This window comes from Strongylocentrotus purpuratus, unplaced genomic scaffold (genome assembly GCF_000002235.5).
Source record: "Strongylocentrotus purpuratus isolate Spur 01 unplaced genomic scaffold, Spur_5.0 spur5_scaffold_13, whole genome shotgun sequence".
In the NCBI taxonomy this organism is placed as follows: Eukaryota; Metazoa; Echinodermata; class Echinoidea; order Camarodonta; family Strongylocentrotidae; genus Strongylocentrotus; species Strongylocentrotus purpuratus.
Window position 1 is genome coordinate 27,407,989 of NW_022145598.1, and position 21,790 is coordinate 27,429,778.

A 21,790-nucleotide genomic window follows, 5' to 3' on the forward strand; every position below is an offset into this window, starting at 1 on the left:
GCTCTAAAATCATCATAACAATCAACGAAAATGTGATCATATAGCTCTAAAATGAACACTACATCATAGAAAATTTTCACTCTGGTATAAGGGTCGTTTACAGAAGTTTTTTGTGGACTCTTCCACGAAAACTGTCGATGTTTAGTGTGTTGTGATGCCCAGCTGATCATAATTCGTCCTTGTTTTCACGAAGTGACGGTAGTGAATGGAAATCGCATACACTTTGCGTGCAGATTTTCCTCACTACCGTCACTTCGTGAAAACAGGAACGAATTATGTCGGACGATTATAGGCCATAAATTAACAACGATAGTGAAGAATTATTGAGGTAATTTATGCGAAATTCGGTTATATTTTGAGGACATCTGTCAGAGATCTGTTTTAGTATGTGAATAGTGGTTTAAAGTCTTATCTCATCTTAGAATCGGTCGGTTTTCAGTCTCTACTTGTAGGCGAAGAGTAATAGCCCAAATACAACTGAATCTGGACTTAGCAGACGACGGTGAACTAGGTGGAGTAACCAAGTGTACTGAGCGCGCATGCTCAGTTCAATGCTTCAATTCTGCGCATGCTCAGTTTATTTTTTTGCTCTCTTAGGCATGCTTAAACCGTGGGTTAAACCGTGGGTTAGATTTAGACCATGGGTTATTTAACCCACGCTTTGTGAATACCGAGCGAGGTTTAAACCGTGGGTTAGATTTAGCCTGGGCTAAATAACCCAGGGTTAGATTTAGCCTGGGTTAAATCTAAACCTCCTTTGTGAATTCGGGCCAAAATGGCCAGCAAAACTGAAGTCCACGCGCATGCGTAATACATATACTAGGTACTGCAGCTCAGCCACAGGGCTGTGAACTCAGCTCGTGAATATTCATGACGCGTATACCTCTGAACCAATCAGGAGGCAGGATTTTACTCTCATAGGTAAACCTGTTTGGGAAAAAAAAATTCGCGGCCCGGAGACCAACATTGTCCGTTTCTTATGTTGTCGGTCTTTACCTGGAGCTAATATTACTGTTTCACAAGCTTGCCACCGTTGAGAATATTAAATCATAATTTTACTTCTCGGATATTCTCCTGATAATAAATTATAGCCCAGCAAGAAATAATATGCATTCCTTGCATCTTCACGTCGTTTTCACTTTCATGATTTTCTTCACATACGTTTTTATGTTTTACCATTTATTCTTTTACACATATTAATATGATAGGAACTTACAATTTAAATTGCAAAAGGGCTTTTACTAATTATTGACAAAAATATTTTTTGGTAAAAAGACTTCACTTCACTATGTGACGACTTTAAAAAGACACCGTACTACATGTAAAGATAATACTACCTCTGTTAAAACAAAATTTAAAACCCTCTTTTCAGTATATCTTCTTTATCTTAATCGTATATTTTGTTTAAGATGAGTAGTAGCCGCAGTCCATTTCATATAGACCTTGTACATGTATTTAGGTATTGCATCAAATCTCGTGTTCAAAAATTATAATGGCGAGTACATTTCCATCACGTAAAAATCTGATAAATCATTCTTTAACTTTGACGAAGAAAGCATATTTTGGTATTTCAGAGAAAAGGCCATCGAATATAAGTATTGCGTTAACAAATATTTAAATATAGTAAATTCAAAGCGACCAAGAGAAACAATATTTCACAAGAAGAATTAAGTACATACAACTGTTCATTTTAGTCCTCTATTTTCTCACATACACATATTATGCCTACACTAAATGGATGTGTTTGTTTAAGAAATTCACAATTTCAGTGACGAAATGGGTGTTTGAAATAAAGTATAAAAATGCCATCCTCAAATTCAACCTTTGTAGTTTGTTGCGGATCCAAGGATATTTTTGATGGGGATACTCAGTTCTTAAAATTCTGGTGAGCGAAAAAGAGAGAATACGTACACTCATGCCCCTAAGCCCTCTGACAAACAAAACATGGAGGTGTTCAAATTTAGAACACACATCTCGACTCACTCGAGGACACGTTTGTTTCAAAATAATGACACAAGCCACTAATTTTACTATCAACTATTTATACTCAAAAACTGAAATATCAGCTTCCGTTTCCATGTTTGACATAAAACCCAAAACGGTTAAACCCTCTTCGCTTACTCGACGAACACGCCCGCGCGTTCGGAGAGAAAGTTCAAGTAGGAACCCGCCAATGACTTCCTCGTTAATGTCAGTGGAATATTCTACGATACCGACAATGACCACGACGATAACGACGACGAGGAGGATGATAGTGATCGGGTAAGATCGGGAAAGTTCGGGAGGGTCAACAATGACCCCCGACCGCGTGGCGTGATGATTGTTCGAATATAATCTAGTAAGGATTCGTCGATGTCTACAAATAATGTTATTGGTATGTTCTTTAACATCGACAAAAGAAAATCGACCTCGAAGCAAGATGTTATATAAAAAAGGTTTCAAAGGAATCCATCGATGATTTTGTAATGAATCTCAAGTTGGATCTTTCTTTCTTTCCATGCTGACAATGACCTCGACTTCGCGGCATGATCGTCTGAGTGTCACGTGTCACCAAAATCCAGTAGGGTTCTGTCGCCTTCTACGTAACTGATGCGATTTGTATTTTCTTCCACATCGAAAACAAAATCGGCCTCAAGGCAAGATGGTGATCGAAACCATTTCAGTCGGAATCCGACAACGACGTCGATACACCCGGGGTGCGTCATCGTCATCGACCCTGTACGACGTCGGAGCATGATGGCGGTCGTGTTGTCATCTGCAACAGCTTGGCTTGTCATGCTCCTCCTCGAGCTTGATGCTCTTCGCTCTCGGGCTGGCACAGGGGTTAAGCTTAGGATACTGACAAGTAAAAAAAGGAAGAAAGAAGAGAAAATTGTGATGAGACCGAATCCAAGGAATTATCTACTCTCTATACAATCGAGTGATCACTGACGTCACTCCTCTGGAGAGTGAAAATGTGGTGAAAATAGATTGAACATTCACTCTTTTCTTCAAAGAGAGCACTCTAAAATCAATCGATATTCACTCCTAAACAAGTGATCACTGACGTCACTCCCAAGAAAGTGAAAGTACAGTGAAAATTCACTCTTTTTTTTAGAGAGACTTACGCAATAGATATTTGTTTTGTTGGGGATGTGAATACCGTAGTTACATCCCTATGACAGACACACAAACACACGAATCGGCAAACAAATAAACGAAAAAGATACAAGATAAATTGAAATGTTTGTATAAAAAAGAAGACATTTGTCGCCATTGAAGTGTATTCTCTCTTTTGTTCTCAGTTTCCAATGTCGTTGTGACATTGCAAGGCAGAGGTGTAGGACATAAGATATTTTTTTAATTTGTAAAGACAGTGAAAAGAAATTGTGTTTGAAATCTTTAATCTTTTCTCATCAAGCACAATTTTTTCATTTGATTTCGAACATCCAAACCACCATTCACTCATCTATCTGTAGTACTATCATAGCCGTTTTAGTTCTCATTTTTTCATCTTATATAAATTGTGAATAGATATATGTACTTACCGTAAATTTCAGGATTTGATTGGCAAGAATATGAAAGGCATCGAACACAAGGTGATTTTCTCGAGCGCTGACCTCTAAGTAAGGACATCCAAGGCACATTGCAAGCTGGTGAGAAAATTAAGCATTTCGATTATTTTCTTTCATACATTTCAAGAAACCGTCGCATTATAGGTTATCATCAAAAACAAAAGAGCATTATTAGATCATTACGTAGCAGGGCGCAGTGACACAAAGATTGGCAATCAATTACAAATTTGAAATAACGATTCAGATTGGTTAGTGGCCAGCCTTATTAACAGGATGTGCTTGAAACGATGATCTTGATTGGTCATTACCATTTTGCAATTGATTACAGACTTTTGTGTTACGGTGCCCGAATAACTCATTTGTCGTCGAATAGTAAAATCAGAGGAGTAAAGAGTGTACGGTGATTGAGAAGGCATGGATGATAACAAGCAAAGCGACAAAATGAGGCTAGGAGGAACGTGATTATTTTTCTCTCTCGTTCCCAATTCTTCTTCCCCTTCCTATCCATCTCCTTTTTTTTAAAATAAGGATGATTTTTTTTTTATTCGAGAAGATGAAGGAGATGGAAGTAATGGTGATAGACAGAAAGCAGAAAATGAGTGACTGACAGGCGAACCAATAAACATGGAGAGGAGAAGAAGAAAAAGAAGAAAATTAAGAAGAAGTAGAAGAAGAACAAGAATACGAACAAGGAGGAGGAGGAGGCGGAGGAGGAGGAGAAGGACAATAAGGGGGAGGATGGGGAAGAAGAAGAAGAAGAAGAAGAAGAAGAAGAAGAAGAAGAAGAAGAAGAAGAAGAAGATGAAAGAGAAGAAGAGCTTAACACTACACAAGACACAAATGCACTTAAAATCTTTTTGTTTGTTTTACTGTCTAACCATGAGTATTTCGGACGTCAATGTTGTTCTATTCACCATGTCGCTCGATACCCCCTCTACGTTCTACATCTAACAAAACCGACTAGAGAAAAGTCCCCTCAACCATTATAGGCATAGGTGACATGGAGAAGGGGGGGGGGGGGTGGGGTGCTTACCTCGTGACCATTTTCTATGCTGACTTCACGCCAATCAGCAAGGTCCACTTTGTTGCCCAGCACCATCCATACTGCTTCCGGGTCAGCATACTAAAGGAGACAAAAAAGACACAAACAGAGCTCAATAAGAGAGTTCAGTTTACATTACAATGACGTTAAGTTTGTGAAAATAGTGAAATCTATGGCTGACAAAATCACATACAGTGTATTCAAGTGATTTTTAATGGTGACTTTTTGATTTTTATTCCAAAATACAATGTTTTACACCTATTAATGAGATTAAAAAAGAGCATTGCCTTTTTCGAGACAACGTCGAAAATATCTCTACAGATTTTTTTTTTTTTTTTTGATGTTTTGTTTTATTCACTTCGACCAACTTCGTTACTAAAATGTATGCTGTCACAATTCTCTCAGAATCGGTGCTGTCGAGCCCTAGGGGTTCGGCGACAAAGCGTATGGGAGTGTGTTTGAGTTGGGGGGGGGGGGGGGTGGACTGATCATACTCAATTATCATATTCTGCATGGTCTCGGTACACCGAGACCAAGATCGAGTCATTTATATCAATTTCAAATGATACTCTGAAATTATGTTCATGTGTTCCTGCTCTAACCGATATGGAACAGTGTTTATCATATTAGAGTGCAGTTTTTGCATTCCTTGTCATTTTATGATGAGGATTTACAATAAAATACCATGATATAAACTACATAAAGAAATTGGCATGATAATGCACGTTGAGATCACATGACCTTTCTAACGGTTGTGAAAGACATTGCTTCAAACTTCCAGTGCAACGTTCTGTAACCCATGTAAACAATATTATACCTGTATTTGCACGTAACGGGTCATTGTTCAATCGGTATTTATCAGAAGGAATGTAGTTCGCGTGATAATATTCATATTAATATGATTACATATGTACGTGTACGAACAAAGTCCATATAGGGAATCAACTGAAGTATATACATGCACAATTCAAGAGAGAGAGAGGGGGGGGGGGGAGACGTTTCCAGCCCAAATGGCAACTTTTCTGTTTTTCAAATAATGCGAGTAACACACGATGGCGAGCGAGCATTTTGACTGAAACGTTATGATATTGAAATGTGTCTTGTCATCAAAATATACACATTTATGATATAACAATTACCCGGAAGTGAAAAACGTAGTTGCCCGATTATGAGGCGACTTCTTGAACATTGGTATTCAACATTTTCGGGTGGGGGTGGGGGGGGGGGGAGCAGCATCTCCAAGCCATTTCGAATACGAGGGCATTTGCAGAGCCACCCCTTTTCTATGATACTCTTCCACATTAAAATGAAAGAATGGAAAAGCTCACAAATTAGTGTTCACCTCTTCCAAAACTCAACCTTCTTTTTATTTGGATTACCAACTGTTTTTCGGCCATGTCCTGCACATGTCAATATTTTATATTGTTTTGGAAATGAAATTGTTGTTGTTGTTGTTGTTGCTGTTGCTGTTGTTTTTATTTCCGAAATCAGATAAAAATATTATACATAGTAAAATATACAAAGTAAAACATTTATACATGTACATAGACAAAAATCGGTGGATAGCCCAATTCAGCAGTGTTTATAGAACACTACTGTATTTCCCTGGGGTCCTTACACTACAATATTAACATAAAAGCGACATAAAGCAGAATAGAAACAAAACATGAATCATGAATCCGTGATTAATAGAGTGGACGATTGCCTAAATACCACCCCCCCCCAACCCCTTGGATTGACGCCCTCGTCAAATGTTCACAGTATACTGCTGCATATCTTGTTCAAACACAATTACCTAAGGAAGTATGTGATAACATAAACAACTTAGGAAGTCAAATTATCTTAACTCGGTCAACATTTAACAGGACGAATAAATGATTTGGCATACTATGAAATAAAGTTCTACTTTAATAATTAATTCAATTAAAGATTCCAATCTCTATCGGATATTCAAACGAGGAATGGCAGATCTGGTGCTCCAGAAAATGAGTGCAAGAATCAATTCGTAAATAGATGTCTGAGACAACAAAAGCACAGAGAACTCGTCGTGACATCGAAGATCATCACACGTTTAGAATCTTAGCAAACATGTTGAGCGTATGGTTACCATGGTAGCTTGTTCATAACTGCTTCGTCTCCTCCAAAATGGTACTACTTTATGTGTAATAATAATAATAAATAATAAAAACGTTACTTATAAAGCGCTTACCACCGAAGTCTCTAAGCGGTAAAAATTCAATCACTGCCGGGACTCGAACCCGGAACCTTTGAATTAGAAGTCCAATGCGCTAATCCATTGCGCCACAGTGACATCCGTGACAATTGATAAGTGTAATTGTCATTTTCTCAAACCTAAATTAGTTGTCGATCAATTACGATGCCTTACATCAGAGACGGGCACAGGTGTTAGGCCGGGCATACTTTCGCCGGTGGAGAGGTGGGAGGGTAGCTGTCGTCACTTACCCGAATATCAACTTTCCAGTTAAAATGTTAGCACTTTATTTTACGGTGGAATATAATTTGTTATCTAAAAATATATACTATAAAATAATACAGAATATTTCTCGCTGGTAAAAATCAAATAGGAGAAGACAATTTCCCGATTGTCAGATGACGATTGCCTGGATATTAGCGTTTTCAATGTTCGGGGCATCAGCCCCCCTTTCCCCCAACCCCCTCCTCAAACCTCGTTACGCCTTTTAAGACGGACCTCTTACGTCACCTTCCAAAGACCTGTGGGCGTTTCACAAAAACTTGTCATCAGCGACAAATGGAATCCTTGCTTCTGATTGATTATCAACAGATTTGTCACTGATTTTTGTCATATTTTGTCATTGAAAAAAAAGGCTTTGTGAAACGGGTCCCAGAGGCAGGGGCGTAGACAACGGGGGGATGAGGGGGATGCATCCCCCCCCCCAACCTCACAAGGTGGGGGGGGGGGATGGCATGTACAATCATCCCCCAGGTTTTGGGGAATGATATTTGCTTACTTAATAAGTCATAATGATGATAATAATAGTAATAATAATAATGATAACAATTATAATATTAATAATAATAATTATGATGATGATAATAATAATCCTCATCATTATTGTAATTGTGTTTATTGTTAGCCGCATTCACACGGTGAAAGCCAATTCTAAAACAGAATAGAAAATGAATGTGATACAACAGTATACATAATAATTCGTGACAGAGAGTACCATACTACTATCTTTATAACAAGTATTATTCAAACAAACATATATAATTATGTATAATCATGAATTATTCAACTTCATGCTCCCACTATATGACTATTGTTACACTAATACTGATATCAGGACTGACTGGTATACATTAGTTTGTTGTTAAGCTTGCAGCAGCTACATCTTTTCTGCATTGTTAACTATTTATTTATTTTTGTTTTATTTAAGATGCACTTTGTTTTGTATTCATTTAAAGTATGTTGATTGATGCATGAAGACATAAGTTTGTAATGTTTAAAGAAGTTTGTTTCATGTAAAGCGCAGTGCGAATTTACCCTGTCTTGAAATGCGAGATAAAAGGAACCTATTAGTATTAGCATTATTATTTGTATTAGTATTATTTTTTATTTGTATTATTATTATTATCATTATTATTATTATTATTATTATTATTATTATTATTATTATTATTAGTACTATTACTATTATAAGACTGAGATCAAATGGAAGTAAATAATGCCCTAATTTGAAACGATGCAATGCCGTTATGGTTCCGATTTCTTCACAAACTTACAAAGCAGTATTGTTACTCCATAGATCATAGTGATACTGTTTATGTTTTTTGTATCTGTATGTTAATGAGCCGCCAGCCAATATCCATCTATGGATACTATGCCTGTTTCTTTGAGGTAAAAAAAAAGCATAGTATGTACGTATTCATTATGCTTTATAATAAACAGATATATTGTTCAAAGTTTAATCGTTATTTGTTTGTTGTTTATGTGTTCTATTCACAAATGGCCACAGAGGCTGTTTTCATTCATAACCAAATACCCCTATCAAGACAACAAAGACTATACCTGCGTGTACACAGTTGACATTGGTTTTTTTTCTGAAGAGGTGTAACAGCAAAATTCACAGAGATAAATAAATACGTAGTGTGGTTCAATATGCAATACTATGTGTCAGTCCATTCTGTATTCGTATGCCACGGTGTGTAGATCTTGTCCGAGTATGTGTGTGTGTGTGTTATTTTACCTCATTAAGTATGCATCAGATTGCACGATTTCAAGTTCAAAATTGCAAAAGCTCCCTACCGTGGGAGGGGGGGACACCCCCTCCCACACCCTCCCCCCGCTCGGGCACTTCGCGCCCTCACTAGCGTTGGCAGCCCAGTCATCCCCCCCCCCCAGGTGTACGAACCTGTCTACGCCACTGCCCAGAGGGTTGCCATTACAACAAAATCCTCAAGAGCCATTACTTTCCTTCTTTTCCTATTCTTTTCTTTTCTTTTTCTGTTGAGAGGGTGTGTGTGTGTGTGTGTGTGTGGGGGGGGGGGTCAGGGCTTTAAATATTACCTCTATCGCCAAGGGGATCCAGACCTCCTTGAGGTGTTCGAAGGTGTCTTTCCTTGTGACGTCAAAGACCAGGACCACGCCCATGGCCCTGCGGTAGTACTGGGAGGTGATGGCGTGGTACCTCTCTTGGCCCGTCGTGTCCCATAGCTGGAGTCGCACCTTGGTGGCCCCGCGCAACCTCAGCCTGGCTATGCTAAAATCGACACCTTCGAAACAAACGGAGAGATATGAGGTCGTAATGAATGTTACAATAATTATATAATTACGATTATCGGCACATGATGTCTGACAAAGCATAATATAAGGGGGCCAACAGCACACAATAATGACAGTAGGGACTTTTAGATACTGGGTATTTCAGAGTGTAGGGAGGGAAAAGGCTCATGTTCCACGTTCGTAAAGACTTTCGAAATATCAACTCAAGGGCAATTTCGATGCCAGTATTCCCCGATGTCTATACCCCCCCCGGACCTCCTTGTCTAGGGCGAGGCTACGCCATTGATTATCATACAGGCCTACAAAAAATTATATGGATACTAGTACAGCTCAAATATCATCTGCACGTCAAACAATTACCTATTGAATTTCATGCATCTACATGTAGTCCATATGCTTTCATTAGGGGAAAAAACACTAAAAACTATGCGCAAATATTGATTGAAAATTTGAAATTCCATTTTTCAAGAGTAAACAAGAACAAGAATAGTAGGCTCTGTTTGTAGAGAGGTAATCAAACAAACGATTGTTTATTAAAAATTTTCCTGGTCAGATAAGCAAACAAAGAACGACCCCACATTGTGAAATAACAAAAGTTCGATGCAAAGGGAAAGCCAAAGGAATACAGGTCTATTCATATACTATAACTGGTCTATTCAAATAATATTGGGGGCACCATTATGAAATAAGGTTGGTGACGAAAATGGAAAAGAATATACTTGACAATTTCAAAATATTTCAAGTGACTTAAGAAACCAGGATTTTACATCATAATTAAACAAATTTCTGTTAAAGCGTTAAACGAGACACAGCGTATGACACACATGCATCATGCTACGATAAGCATACATGTACATTTAAAGGTAACTCTGTGTGCAAGCAATGCAAATTATGTCGGGGATCATATATTTCACTTTAAAAAAATAAATAAATAAAATAATGATAATAATAAAACGTGACGGTTGCACCTCTTAATGCGTTCTGAAATGTAGTGGCCAATTAATTGATGTAGTGTAGTGTAGTGTACTCAATCCTCTCAGAAAAGCATCACGATTTGTTAACAACATTCTGCAATCTTTTGAGTTGTCATGATGGTGTATGGTCTCTATTCTTGTTATATAATAGGGATGGAATTGGACCGTGAAACCATGTCTTTTCAAATGTGAGGATTATCACGCTTGAAGAGTTTAATCGTGGGAATATGAACCTTTTATTAGCAGTTGCATGCTAACAGGATAATGCCACTGTGAAGAAAACACAAAAAGGGCTAGTTTCAAAGGAGAATTGTATGGTTGATTTGTTACTGGGGGAATTTAGACGATAATTGAATGGATCACGACCGCTATGTAATGTATCGGTGGACCTATGATTCTCTAACAGAAGTCGCTGACAAGGAAGTAAATAAATTGATCGCATATGATTATGAGAGTACATACGTCTCCAAATATCTTTCACAAGAAAATTTGTATAATGGTGAGGGTGGTGGGGGTGATGGCGGGAGGGTGGTGGGGGTGATGGCGGGAGGGTGGTGGGGGTGATGGCGGGAGGGTGGTGGGGTGATGGCGGGGTGGTGGTGGTGGTGGGTGGGGTGATGGCGGGGTGGTGGTGGTGGTGGGGTGATGGTGGGTGATGGTGGGGTTGGGGTGATGGTGTTGGTAATGATGGTGGTGGTGGTGGTGGTGAAGATGATAGTGAAGTTAATGACGGTGGTGGTGGTGGTGATGGTGGTGATGATGGTGGTGGTGGTGGTGGTGGTGGTGGTGGTGTTGATGTTGATGATGGTGGTAGCGGTGTTGGTGGTGATGGTGATATAGTGGGGGTGGTGGTGGTGGTGTTGATGGTGGTGGTGATGATGATGATGATGATGGTGGTGGTATCGGTTGAGATGATGGTGATAGTAGTAGTGGTGGTGGTGGTGGTAGTGGTAGTGGTGGTGGTGGTGGTGTTGGTGGTGGTGGTGGTGGTGGTAGCGGTAGTGGTGGTGGTTGAGGTACTGGTGGTGGTGGTGGTGGTGGTAATAATGACAGTATCTCCGTAGTAAGTTGACAAAAATAACAGTTGTAATAATGAATATTCCCGCTTACCTGTAGTTACAATGGGTGCATCATCAAAGGTCCCTTCTGCACAGCGAGTTACCAGAGAGGACTTTCCCGTCGCGATATCTCCTATCAAAATGGCGGACAGGAGCAAATCATCAAACATAGCAGCCATGTCCCAGCAAGGGAACCGAGAAAACACCAAACTATCAGCGCCTGGTCATAGTCCGATACATCCAAAACGATGTCAGGGTTAACCAACCTTCTATAAAATGATATCCACTCTTTAAAGTTGTATCGGTGATGACACAGTCAAAGCGACTAGAGATTATTCTGCCGAGGGCAAAATAGAGGTGTAAAGAATAAACGAACATTCATGTTATCACGATGACATCGACTCTTCTATTTGATCGCCATGTTCTGTGTTTGTGTGCTATTCTACTCGACTCGATGCAAATTGTATACAAAATGCGGAGGTGCGCTTTAAAGCCGAATGATCAATATTGATATGACAAAACAAAACCTTGATAAAGAATAGATACGAATGGCGTGCCCTGTCGTTCATGTAATCTCCATGCGTAGGTCTGTCTGAAAAAAAAATTGAAACTGCTAGCAGACGACACTACGAAATGCCGCGAAAGGGCGTGACGGTTGCGGCGTCGAAATTTTCCGAACTTATCAAGGTCATTATTCGGTATTGACTATTGTGGCTATTCGGTTAGATGACCCGATCTTTGCCAATACTAGTCGTAATTGGCCTTGAAGTAAATACAAATGAACTTGTTTAAACTTGGATGGTGGCAAAGGTGAGCTTTAAAGGGAAGCAAAATGCAAAAATAATATCAACGTGGTCCGAATAGCCTTGAAGATGCTCACAATTCATAAAAGTTTCTGGAACGGTCTTAATTGTTGCACGTCAAGTGCTTCGTATATGGAGTAGATGACGTGTCTCATGGATGAGATCATTATCACGTTCTTAACACACCTTTATGACGTCAACTCCTGATTTTGTATCCTTCTTTTGAATCGAGATATGAGACTTGGCGATGACTGTCACATGAAAGAAAACACAAGTTTTGTCCTTCGCACGACGTTAACCTGGTTTAAGAGTTCTTTTTGTTTATTCCGAACTCGATATACTTTTCACCATCACGACCATGCAGCTACGCTAAGTTGTTGCCTCCTTCAAGTGTTACGAGCTTATTCACTTGAAGTTTATAAAATCGTTTCATCGAAGAAGTCTACATAGAGTAGATGTTTGCCGCGTATGTGATGATTATTGTGTTTGTACTTCCAAAAGAATCTGCAAAGAGAAGAAAAACAGAAGAAAAAAATGAAGTTACAAGACAGTATGAAACAACAAAAAATCTGACAAAACTACATGTACTAGGCGTGATTTTTCAAGTTTAGAAAGTCCCCGCTGATACCAAATAACTTCCCTAATCAGGACACTCACAAACATATACGTGACATTAATCGTTACGTGATGGTATTAATATTATGCATACACCCGTACTAATATTGAAGAACAACGCGATTAATTGCCTTCTTAAATACATAAAACAATATAATTCAGTCTTACCAGCTGTTTTAATTTTCTGATCATACTTTCTCATCGTTCTAAGAACAGCGAAGAATGTGTAAACACTTTTCAGAGAACATCGGCTGATAGGGAAGGTCCATGTATAGTTTCACAATGCCAGGAGTATTTCATTTTTCCTGCTTATTATAACAAAACCTTTGAATAATGACCATTAAGGTATCGAAAAATGCATCACACTCATTCAGGTAGTAACGTTTCATGAGTGTTCTGCCCTTAACCCTTCGCAACCCGCGTAAGACAGGACTTCCTTCCACCGAGGCGGTGCTAACTGTAATGTTCCTTTCTAATTCGTCTGAATGAATCATCTCTCCTCTTTTCGGAAAGCCCTGTTTAGGAAAACGGATAGACGAAGAATAATTTGAAGAGGGGAATAAGATTAAGTTTATTCCATGAGATGAATAAAAGATCATGATTTTTATATTCAATGGGTCAGGGGCCTTGAAACTGAATGGCAGCGGAAAGTAATTCGTGACGTATTATTAAGCAGTTATAAAAAGGAAATGATTCGGGATCTGCTATTTGCTTACAATGGTTACTTGTCGATTATTTTAATGTAGTTTGTACTGTCATTGTCGATCGTTTCTCTCTCTCTCTCTCTCTTTTTCTCTCCGTCTTTCTGTCCTTCTCTCCGCCCCCCTCTCTCTCTCTCTCTCTCTCTCTCTCTCTATCGTTTGATATAATATGTATATCTATCTACCAAGAAAGATAGAATATGAATTGTATATAATTATGTATAGTATACATACATTCCATACTCACACATATAATCATGCAGTATGTAATCTGTTTTTCCGTTCATTATATTTTTTTTTTACAGTGACCTGTCAAAGATCATTTTTTTGATCGATTTGTTTTCGTCCCACATTGTACTCCGAAAGCCTTCATAATTGATCACGTGGTTTACAGTCACTCATATGCTATTCTTTTATATATTTATTTTTAGCGTATGATCTAGGAATAATAAATTCTGCTGTAAATATGCGGGTAGGCTTTTTAGACAGTGGAAGAAATTGAATTAAGCAAATTAACAGGTCTCCTGAAAACATAACAGAGGAAAGTGGAAAGGGAGAGGGTTCCACACTCAATACAGTTTAAAGTCATCTTCTTTTTTTTCTGTATTTGTTTTCTTTTCCTCTTTTCATTCTCGTCCACTTTATTCTTCTCCTTTGGCAGCTTTTCCTTTACTTTTTTAAAATACTTTTCTTCCCTTTTCCTCCTTTTTTCCTTCTTCTTCTTAGTATTATTATCATTACCATTATCATCATTATCGTCTTCGCCATCGTCATCATTATTATCGTCATTATTATGGTCATTATATATAAAATATAATATCCCTTAAAATGCACTGTGGTGGGGCTAGCAAATAGACGCTATATTTAGATATTTTAAGTACCATGTTAGGTTAAAAGTAATATGCACTTACACATTTGCGCGATCTGAATACCTTGAAAGCCACTATATGATATTGCTGAATAAAGTAAATTAAGACCCTATCATTTAGGTCAAAATTTTTTCGAGACATTTCTGAGATTTGTTATTACCTACCCGTATATATGAGGACGATTCGTGCTCGTTGTGCACAATAATATATAGGACTTCAAATCACCTATTTAGAATCTATTATCAGCAAATATATCCGATATTTCGGGAATTAGGGCTAAATTTTTCACGAAAGTTCATGTAACCCGAGTACGCGAAGACCCAATGGAACGAAGTAAGTCCAATTCTATTATGCTAGACTGAACAGTGGCGTGGCGTAGATCCAACCATTGGAGGGGCACTCGTATTACTTGCTGATTAAAATGCTTGTCTTAAAAATGCAATCGCATGGGGTATGGAGGGGGTGTATTTTCTTCTTTTTAAGTTCATCACCCCCTCCCTATGTTGTGCCGCTTCGATTGGGACACATGCCCCTGCCCCCCCCCCCCCCCCCCCCGGAGCGTACTTCCGCAACTGACCGAAACTTTAGATGAGCTTTAAATTTTTACTAGATTAGTATAACGGATGCACGGACATAGATACCATACCTCTAAATGTTTTCCCATGGTTTTACAACACTATAAAACCCTTTAATCTTTTTGGCTATCAATATACTTAGCTATCTTTATAAGGCTTGCTTTGCTGAACAAAATACATTTGAATGGGACTAACTGAAACAATTAAAAACATTCAAACAACTACTCCGCTACTATACGCTATTTTATGGCTTCCCAGATTATGACAACTATCTTCAAGTCATGTCATAATACGGTTAATAGTGTTTCCCCAAGTCAGCACGAGATAAATTTGTATCGACATATTGTTACAAAAGAAAAGAGGTCCTTGTTTTCTTGTAAGGAACACGTCACTACGTAAATGTATAACTACATTGAATTTTTCATTTTTTTCATTTCGGAAGAGGTTGACTATTCCAGTAGCCCCCAAATTATGCACACCACCTTAGTTTAACGGATTATTTTGTTTGTTTGTTTGTTGTTGTTGTTGTTGTTGTTGTTGTTGTTGTTGTTGTTGTTTTTTTTTTTTTTTGGGGGGGGGGGGGCGTCCGCTATTTTTTTTTCTTGTCCCAATTTCCCATTATTTTCTTCATCTGCTTATAGTAAATCTTATTCCCCAACGCCTCTGCACTTATGTCATGGTTATAACCATGCCATTTTTTGCCTTCAAGCGAATTTTTTTTTTTTTTGCATCAATAATAATTATTATGATAAGTAATAGGCCCTATTTATTTCCTTCTTATTTTGCTCCCACTTGTTCTCTTCCCCTATATGCATGGAATTAAAAACCAACCGAGCATGTTTTATACCATGCTGAAGATGTGAAGAAGATGATAAATCGTTTGTGGCACAGTGAGGGGTATATCAATGGTTTTGTGAACGGGCATCTCCAAAAATGGGATGTCACATTTTAGGTGCTGTTAACGTCTTGAATTTGACAGAGGACACAAGTACACAATTAGGGGACACATATTTTGTCAAACGTTGGTATGCCAGTTATACATTTTTTAAAGATATTGGTTGTGTCGACCCGCCCCCCCCCCCCCCAACTAAGTAAATTCGCCACTGACATAACGGAACACATTTAGTAGACATGGTAGATGGTGGTATATGAATGAACACATCTCTAATTAACACCACTTATCTATAGACCCTTGTTGGTTGCCATAGTAAGGTAGTAACGGACAACATTCCTAGTTGCCAACACCTCTGGATATGGGCGTGGCGAACAAGAGGGTTCAAGACCTTCTTACAAACATCATGTCTACAGTTCACCAATGTTAAACCTATCCCATGGCATCATCTTACATTATGGGATATGGAACAAAATTTTTGTGGAGTTCTGTTGTTATTATGTGTAAAAGAATAACATTTTCGGCGAGGAGTTTACTCGTAATTCCGTCAAAGCTTGTCCATTAACTCCTGCAAAGTGTATTATTTTGTCACGCTTCTTTTACATATTACTTATAATGATATGAAAACGATATACATTTCGTTGTACGAGTATGATGTCTGTATTTATATAGGTCTATATTCTGAATGATTTTGTCATGACTGTTTTATAATTTTATACACTGACACTGTCATAATATATCTATATTAAAGCTAGCAATGCATTAAGCTTTTGTTTAATATATGTACGGCTTTGATTTGGGGCAAGCCTAAGATATACCCCAAACGTTACCAATTATTGTAGGGTATATATTAATTATTATGGAAATGTGAACATAATTGTTTGTCTGATTCAAGCTCTATGGTAGGGGTATTTACGTATGGCACAAAATAGGTTGGACATGCCCTTTTCCCTATAACCTACTCTCTAAAAAAAATCGAGTGATCACGGACGTCACTCCTCTGGAGAGTGAAAATGTAGTGAAAATAGAGTGAACATTCACTCTTTTCTTCTTAGAGAGCACTCTAAAATCAATCGATTTTTCACTCCTAAACAAGTGATCACTCCCAAGAAAGTGAAAATAGAGTGAAAATTCACTCTTTTTTTTAAAGAGAGTATTTCCTGTTGACCTACAGTACTGTATAATGATTTTCATTATTAAACTAGACATCCTCGTGTGATAAGATACTTCTTTGTGAATCATTTGTATTTGTTAATGATCGAATGAATGGAAAGACATACACATTGTCGGCTAGAATGATAAATCCTTATGGAAACATGATCTTGTGTATCATTGCAAGAAATTGATCGCAAAAATACCAGCAAAACAATGAAAGAAATTATAGCTGTAGGTTGCGTGACGTACGACACTGGCCTTATGCATGCATGTGTATTAATACCAGTTGTATTTGACATTTGGTTATGGCTGAACACAGGTTACTAACTCTAATATTGAATAAGGTAAGATATGGATATTAGTATTCATAGAAGTTATGGTACCATGCGGTGTTGTATAAATAGTTATCAAACCACAATATGGGATCGGTAAAATAATGCTGTATAACCATTGGTATTATAAACTCTTTCTATTGGCAAAACTCGAATACGCTCATTGTCAAGTCACAGTTAGGCTTCGGCAGTCACTTGAGGGGGGCACTGAGCATCATTGGGAGGAATGATGTTACTGTTAGGTGGATTATGCAAATAACCAAAGCTATCGAATAGGGGTAGGGTATGGGAAGGGTCATATTGTCTTCTTTTCAGCCCCCTCCCTAATCCATTCATTGCTCTCCTTTTCTCTTTGTGGTTTCTTCTCTCTTTTTGAAAAAAAGAGAGAAGTTCTTTCTTGGAGCCATGGGAAGGGGTGCGTATACCTCTAGCTACACCACTGGTTACTATCCATTATGTTTTCAACTTTTAAAAAGCCCTTACATTACAAGAAATCCCATCTCCATTCTCCATAGCCACAATTATATACTAGATTTCACCATTAACATGATTAAAATCTAGGCAATTTGTACAACATTTTACTATTATTTTTTTCAATGTGCAAACACTACGATTTTTATATTACATAAGCCAAACATGATTTCTATGAAAGTTCATTTCTTGCAAGTCTTTACAATCGTGTCGATAATATCTACTTTAGTGGGAGCAATACATACACTTCACCCTTCTAGCGTCGGTGACACAATTTGTCGAAATATCACATAACTATTTTTAAAGTAATAATATTTCTGATGCTGTATATCAATGTATTTCCGTGTAATTTTACTGTCAGTTGGTCATCATCCTACATAGCCACAAGCAGCCCACAAGCATGAGGCCTTTATTTACTAACTTTTATATAATTTACTAGCACCATTTTTCTTCATCTATAGCCTGTCATTGTTAGTAGGTTTCACACATGGATTTGATGGATATGTACATTTCGCCCAATTCCGTCAGGTGTCCAACAACTCGCGTCCTTGATATAAAACATCGAAATATGACAAAATCCTTTCAAAATTACTAATATGTATTTGACTCACCTCCGTGTATTCCTGTGCAGTCCTCTGCTCTGTTAGTTAGTCCTCGTTACAGCACTATAATTATGATAATAATAGTAATAATATCTACTTCAACGTAGTCTGTTGGTGCACTCCATGTGTGAGAAGTGAAATACTAGATCACACTCAATGGTTTGATTATGACAGGGGATAGGATAATGGCATTTCGTCTGACCTCGGTGCACCGCGTCTAGTTTGCATTTCCAAACCCTACCTTTCAAGTGTCGCAGGGGTTCAAAATACAATTTTCATGCACAGGGGTTTAATTTGGAGAGATGCCCTAGGAGGGCGTGAGCAGAAGTTCATGATTTTACATCTGTGATCCTATGATATTACCTTATTTGGCCCCACCCCACCTCATACACACACACTTTTTAGTAGTTTTTTTCATCATCTTTTTAATCTGTAAATTAGTGTCGATTGATTGTTACTTATTGCAGTTTCATTAATGTTACTTAATTATTATATTTCATTTTCATTTTTCATTATCATGTTATTGTTATTTATTAATAGTTAAGTAATTCGTCCAAATTAAGCGCAATGTTCATTTCACGTTTCTTGTTGATCCTCTTGATATAATTATCCAGTTTAACTGTAATTTTCATTTCATGTGTTTTGTAAAGCGCTAAGAAACTGTATTTATATACCAGCGCTATATAAATCTTAGATATTATTATTATTATTATTTTATTGTTATGTTGGATTTTCTTTGCCTATCTCGTAAAACCTTGTTTTGCTCGTACTTTATTCTGTTTTGCACTGTGTGTTAAACAAAAATTGATGCCTTGTTTCATCTTTCAAAATTACTAATGTCAATTTTTTCACGTGCTTTAATGAGTACAACATTTCTTTTACACATGTTTAGGCATCCTTGACTCTAACTATAAAAGTATTAATGTCTCAGCATTTATGCTCGGTTGCCGTGCTCGCTCGCTTAATAATTATTATGGACCATAAAAATCCACAGAGGCATGCCACGAAGGATTTATTCAAATGTTGATTATTAAGCATCGGGATACAAGGGTTACATTAATAAAGTACTTATATCACTGCAATATTATGGTAGGACATTAATTTTGTGGAAACATACTGAAAATTAGGTTCATAATTATATGCAAATCAAAATTATTTTTATTTTCAATTTGAATTTGTATTTGGCAAGAGACAGCTCCTTCACCGACGACAATGAGAGCTTGCTTTCATTTATTACCTGATTAATGTATTTATTCATTTATTTATTTATTTATTTATTTATTCATAATTTAGTGTTTATTCATTCACTTATTAATTGATTGATTGACTTATCATACAGTGTAGCCATTTCAATATCGGGGATCGATCTTCCAAGGAGCCTTGTCTGTACAATAAAAAATTGTAACAATTACATAGGCACCGGCTCTTACTATTTGGTATTCATGTTCGAAAAATGTCAAAGTATAATTTTACTATCACATGCTTTTATGCAAATTCCATGTTTCAGTGCAATATGTTATGGAATATATCTTTCACATTATGTAGTATACATACACATTATTTTTATTTCAAACAAGTTACCAGGAACTGTTTTGTTTTCCCCTTGATTTCGCAAAATAAAGGTGACATTGGAGGGAAATGTTCCCCGACTTCCAGGAAATTAAAGAAGATTGAAAATTAAACTCGTTAATCTCCTACAATTCATTTTGAGTTTGTTTGTGTAGACTACTGTGTTTAAATCCATGTATCATTGCAAGGAGTGTCCTAATCGGGAGCCACGGGTCAATACGCATCTATTCAAATTCAGATTTGCATAAGAATAAAAACAGACGGCTTTCCTTTCGCTTTGATTGACTTTTGTGTCAACCGTCTGGTTTAAAAAATACATGAATGGCCCAGATTGATGACACAGAAGCTGTCTATTCATCCGTTTCATGTCGGGTACACAACCTTAAAGCTTCTTGTGAGACGGGGTTAAACTTAATTAAAAGAGTGCTTTCGCGGGAAATGGACATACCAGATAATACAAGAACGACTCACTAGCAAAATTAAGGAGAAAATTGAAGGGCAAAGATCAAAAATATATTGTGAGCATTCTCGTTCTTTTTACGTCAGTTTGGAACAACATCTTACTAAAGAGTCCCTTCAAGGATTGTTCTTTTATTGCCCTCATATTATCTCTCTCTCTCTCTCTCTCTCTCTCTCTCTCTCTCCCTCTCTCTCTCTCTCTCTCTCTCTCTCTCTCTCTCTCTCTCTCTCTCCCTTTCCATTTCTCTCGACTTAATTAATTATAAGAAAAAAGAACGATGGTAACCATGTTTTGGGGATCCAAATTACCATCCACCATAGTATCAAACAATGAAATTCGATAAAATTATCATGGTTTTATACCATGGTGGACAAAAAAAATTTGGACAAAAAAAAAACGTGGTTGTAACCATGTTTCTTTTTTTAAAAGGATCTCTCTCTCTCTCTCTCTCTCTCTCCCTCCCTCACACTCTCCGTCCATCTTTTCCTATTTTGTTCATGTTTATCTCTCTCTCTCTGATCTGCAGCTCTCTATGGATATCTCCTCTCTCACTGTCTTTCGTATCTCCCCGTCCTAACCCATCCTTTTCTTCCCATCCCCCTTTTTTGTAATGGCACTATGAAGTACTTTCCTTTACTATTCTAGTTATTACTCTATCTCACATACGAGAGACAATCACAAGATCTTTAAAGCCCCACTGCCCTACTTGTAGCTACTTGCTCCCTCTATATATATAGAAAACTTCTCCAATCGGTGCCTGTTGGTCCCCCATGATCCTCTTTTTCTTATGTTAATTGAGAGCCGAGTTAATGAGATAGCCACCTACCAGTGACCTCGCTGTTTGGTCTAATCCCCTCTGGACCAGTAGTATTGACGGTCTTTAAAGGAATCAACTCTAGGGCAATTTTAATACCCCCCCCCCCTCTATCGCCTGTAGGATCCTGTTCGGATTATAAAAGATGTCACTCGAATATTCATAAATTTAAAGGTACTATGTCCCATTTGCAGGCCAAAAAAATGAAAAGGTTAAATTCCAACTGCATTTGAAAGATAATACTAATTTAGAACTTCCCTAAAAAAGGTGGGTCTTGAAAATGTCTTCAAGTGGGAAAATAACGACTATTAGTTGTCAAATCGACTTTAGAGCTATAGAGCCCAACTCTTTTCATGTATGTTATTACCAAAGAAGAAAAAAAGCCAGTCAGTCACTCAATAGTGTCTGACAGTGAATTCTAGCAAGTAAACGGGTTTCCTTGCATAATTTGAATATGAGGACACTGCTAACGTTTAAATTTCACAGATAGGACATACATGACATATTCATAATTCCTGCAAAGTTCTACAGCATTTGAG

At 37.7% G+C, this 21,790-nt stretch overlaps 1 protein-coding gene and 1 non-coding gene across 3 annotated transcripts; both read right to left on the bottom strand.

Moving 5' to 3' along the window:
- Nucleotides 1-1,625: 1,625 nt before the first annotated feature.
- On the bottom strand, nucleotides 1,626-18,617 carry LOC753691 (ras-related protein Rab-8B). 2 transcript variants are annotated; one of them, XM_030983274.1, is made up of 6 exons: nucleotides 18,418-18,617; nucleotides 11,446-12,700; nucleotides 9,146-9,351; nucleotides 4,588-4,677; nucleotides 3,528-3,632; nucleotides 1,626-2,838 (listed from the first exon to the last, which is right to left on the bottom strand). In XM_030983274.1, exons 2-6 carry the CDS (start codon nucleotides 11,570-11,572, stop codon nucleotides 2,752-2,754), a joined length of 615 nt encoding a protein of 204 aa, XP_030839134.1. In that variant the 5' UTR covers nucleotides 11,573-12,700; nucleotides 18,418-18,617; the 3' UTR covers nucleotides 1,626-2,751. The 2 variants fall into 2 exon arrangements, with proteins under 2 accessions (XP_030839134.1, XP_030839135.1); XM_030983275.1 differs by lacking the exon at nucleotides 18,418-18,617 and adding an exon at nucleotides 12,980-13,110.
- On the bottom strand, nucleotides 6,834-6,907 carry TRNAR-UCU. Its single transcript has one exon. It is a non-coding gene; the product is annotated as a tRNA-Arg (tRNA).
- Nucleotides 18,618-21,790: the final 3,173 nt, after the last annotated feature.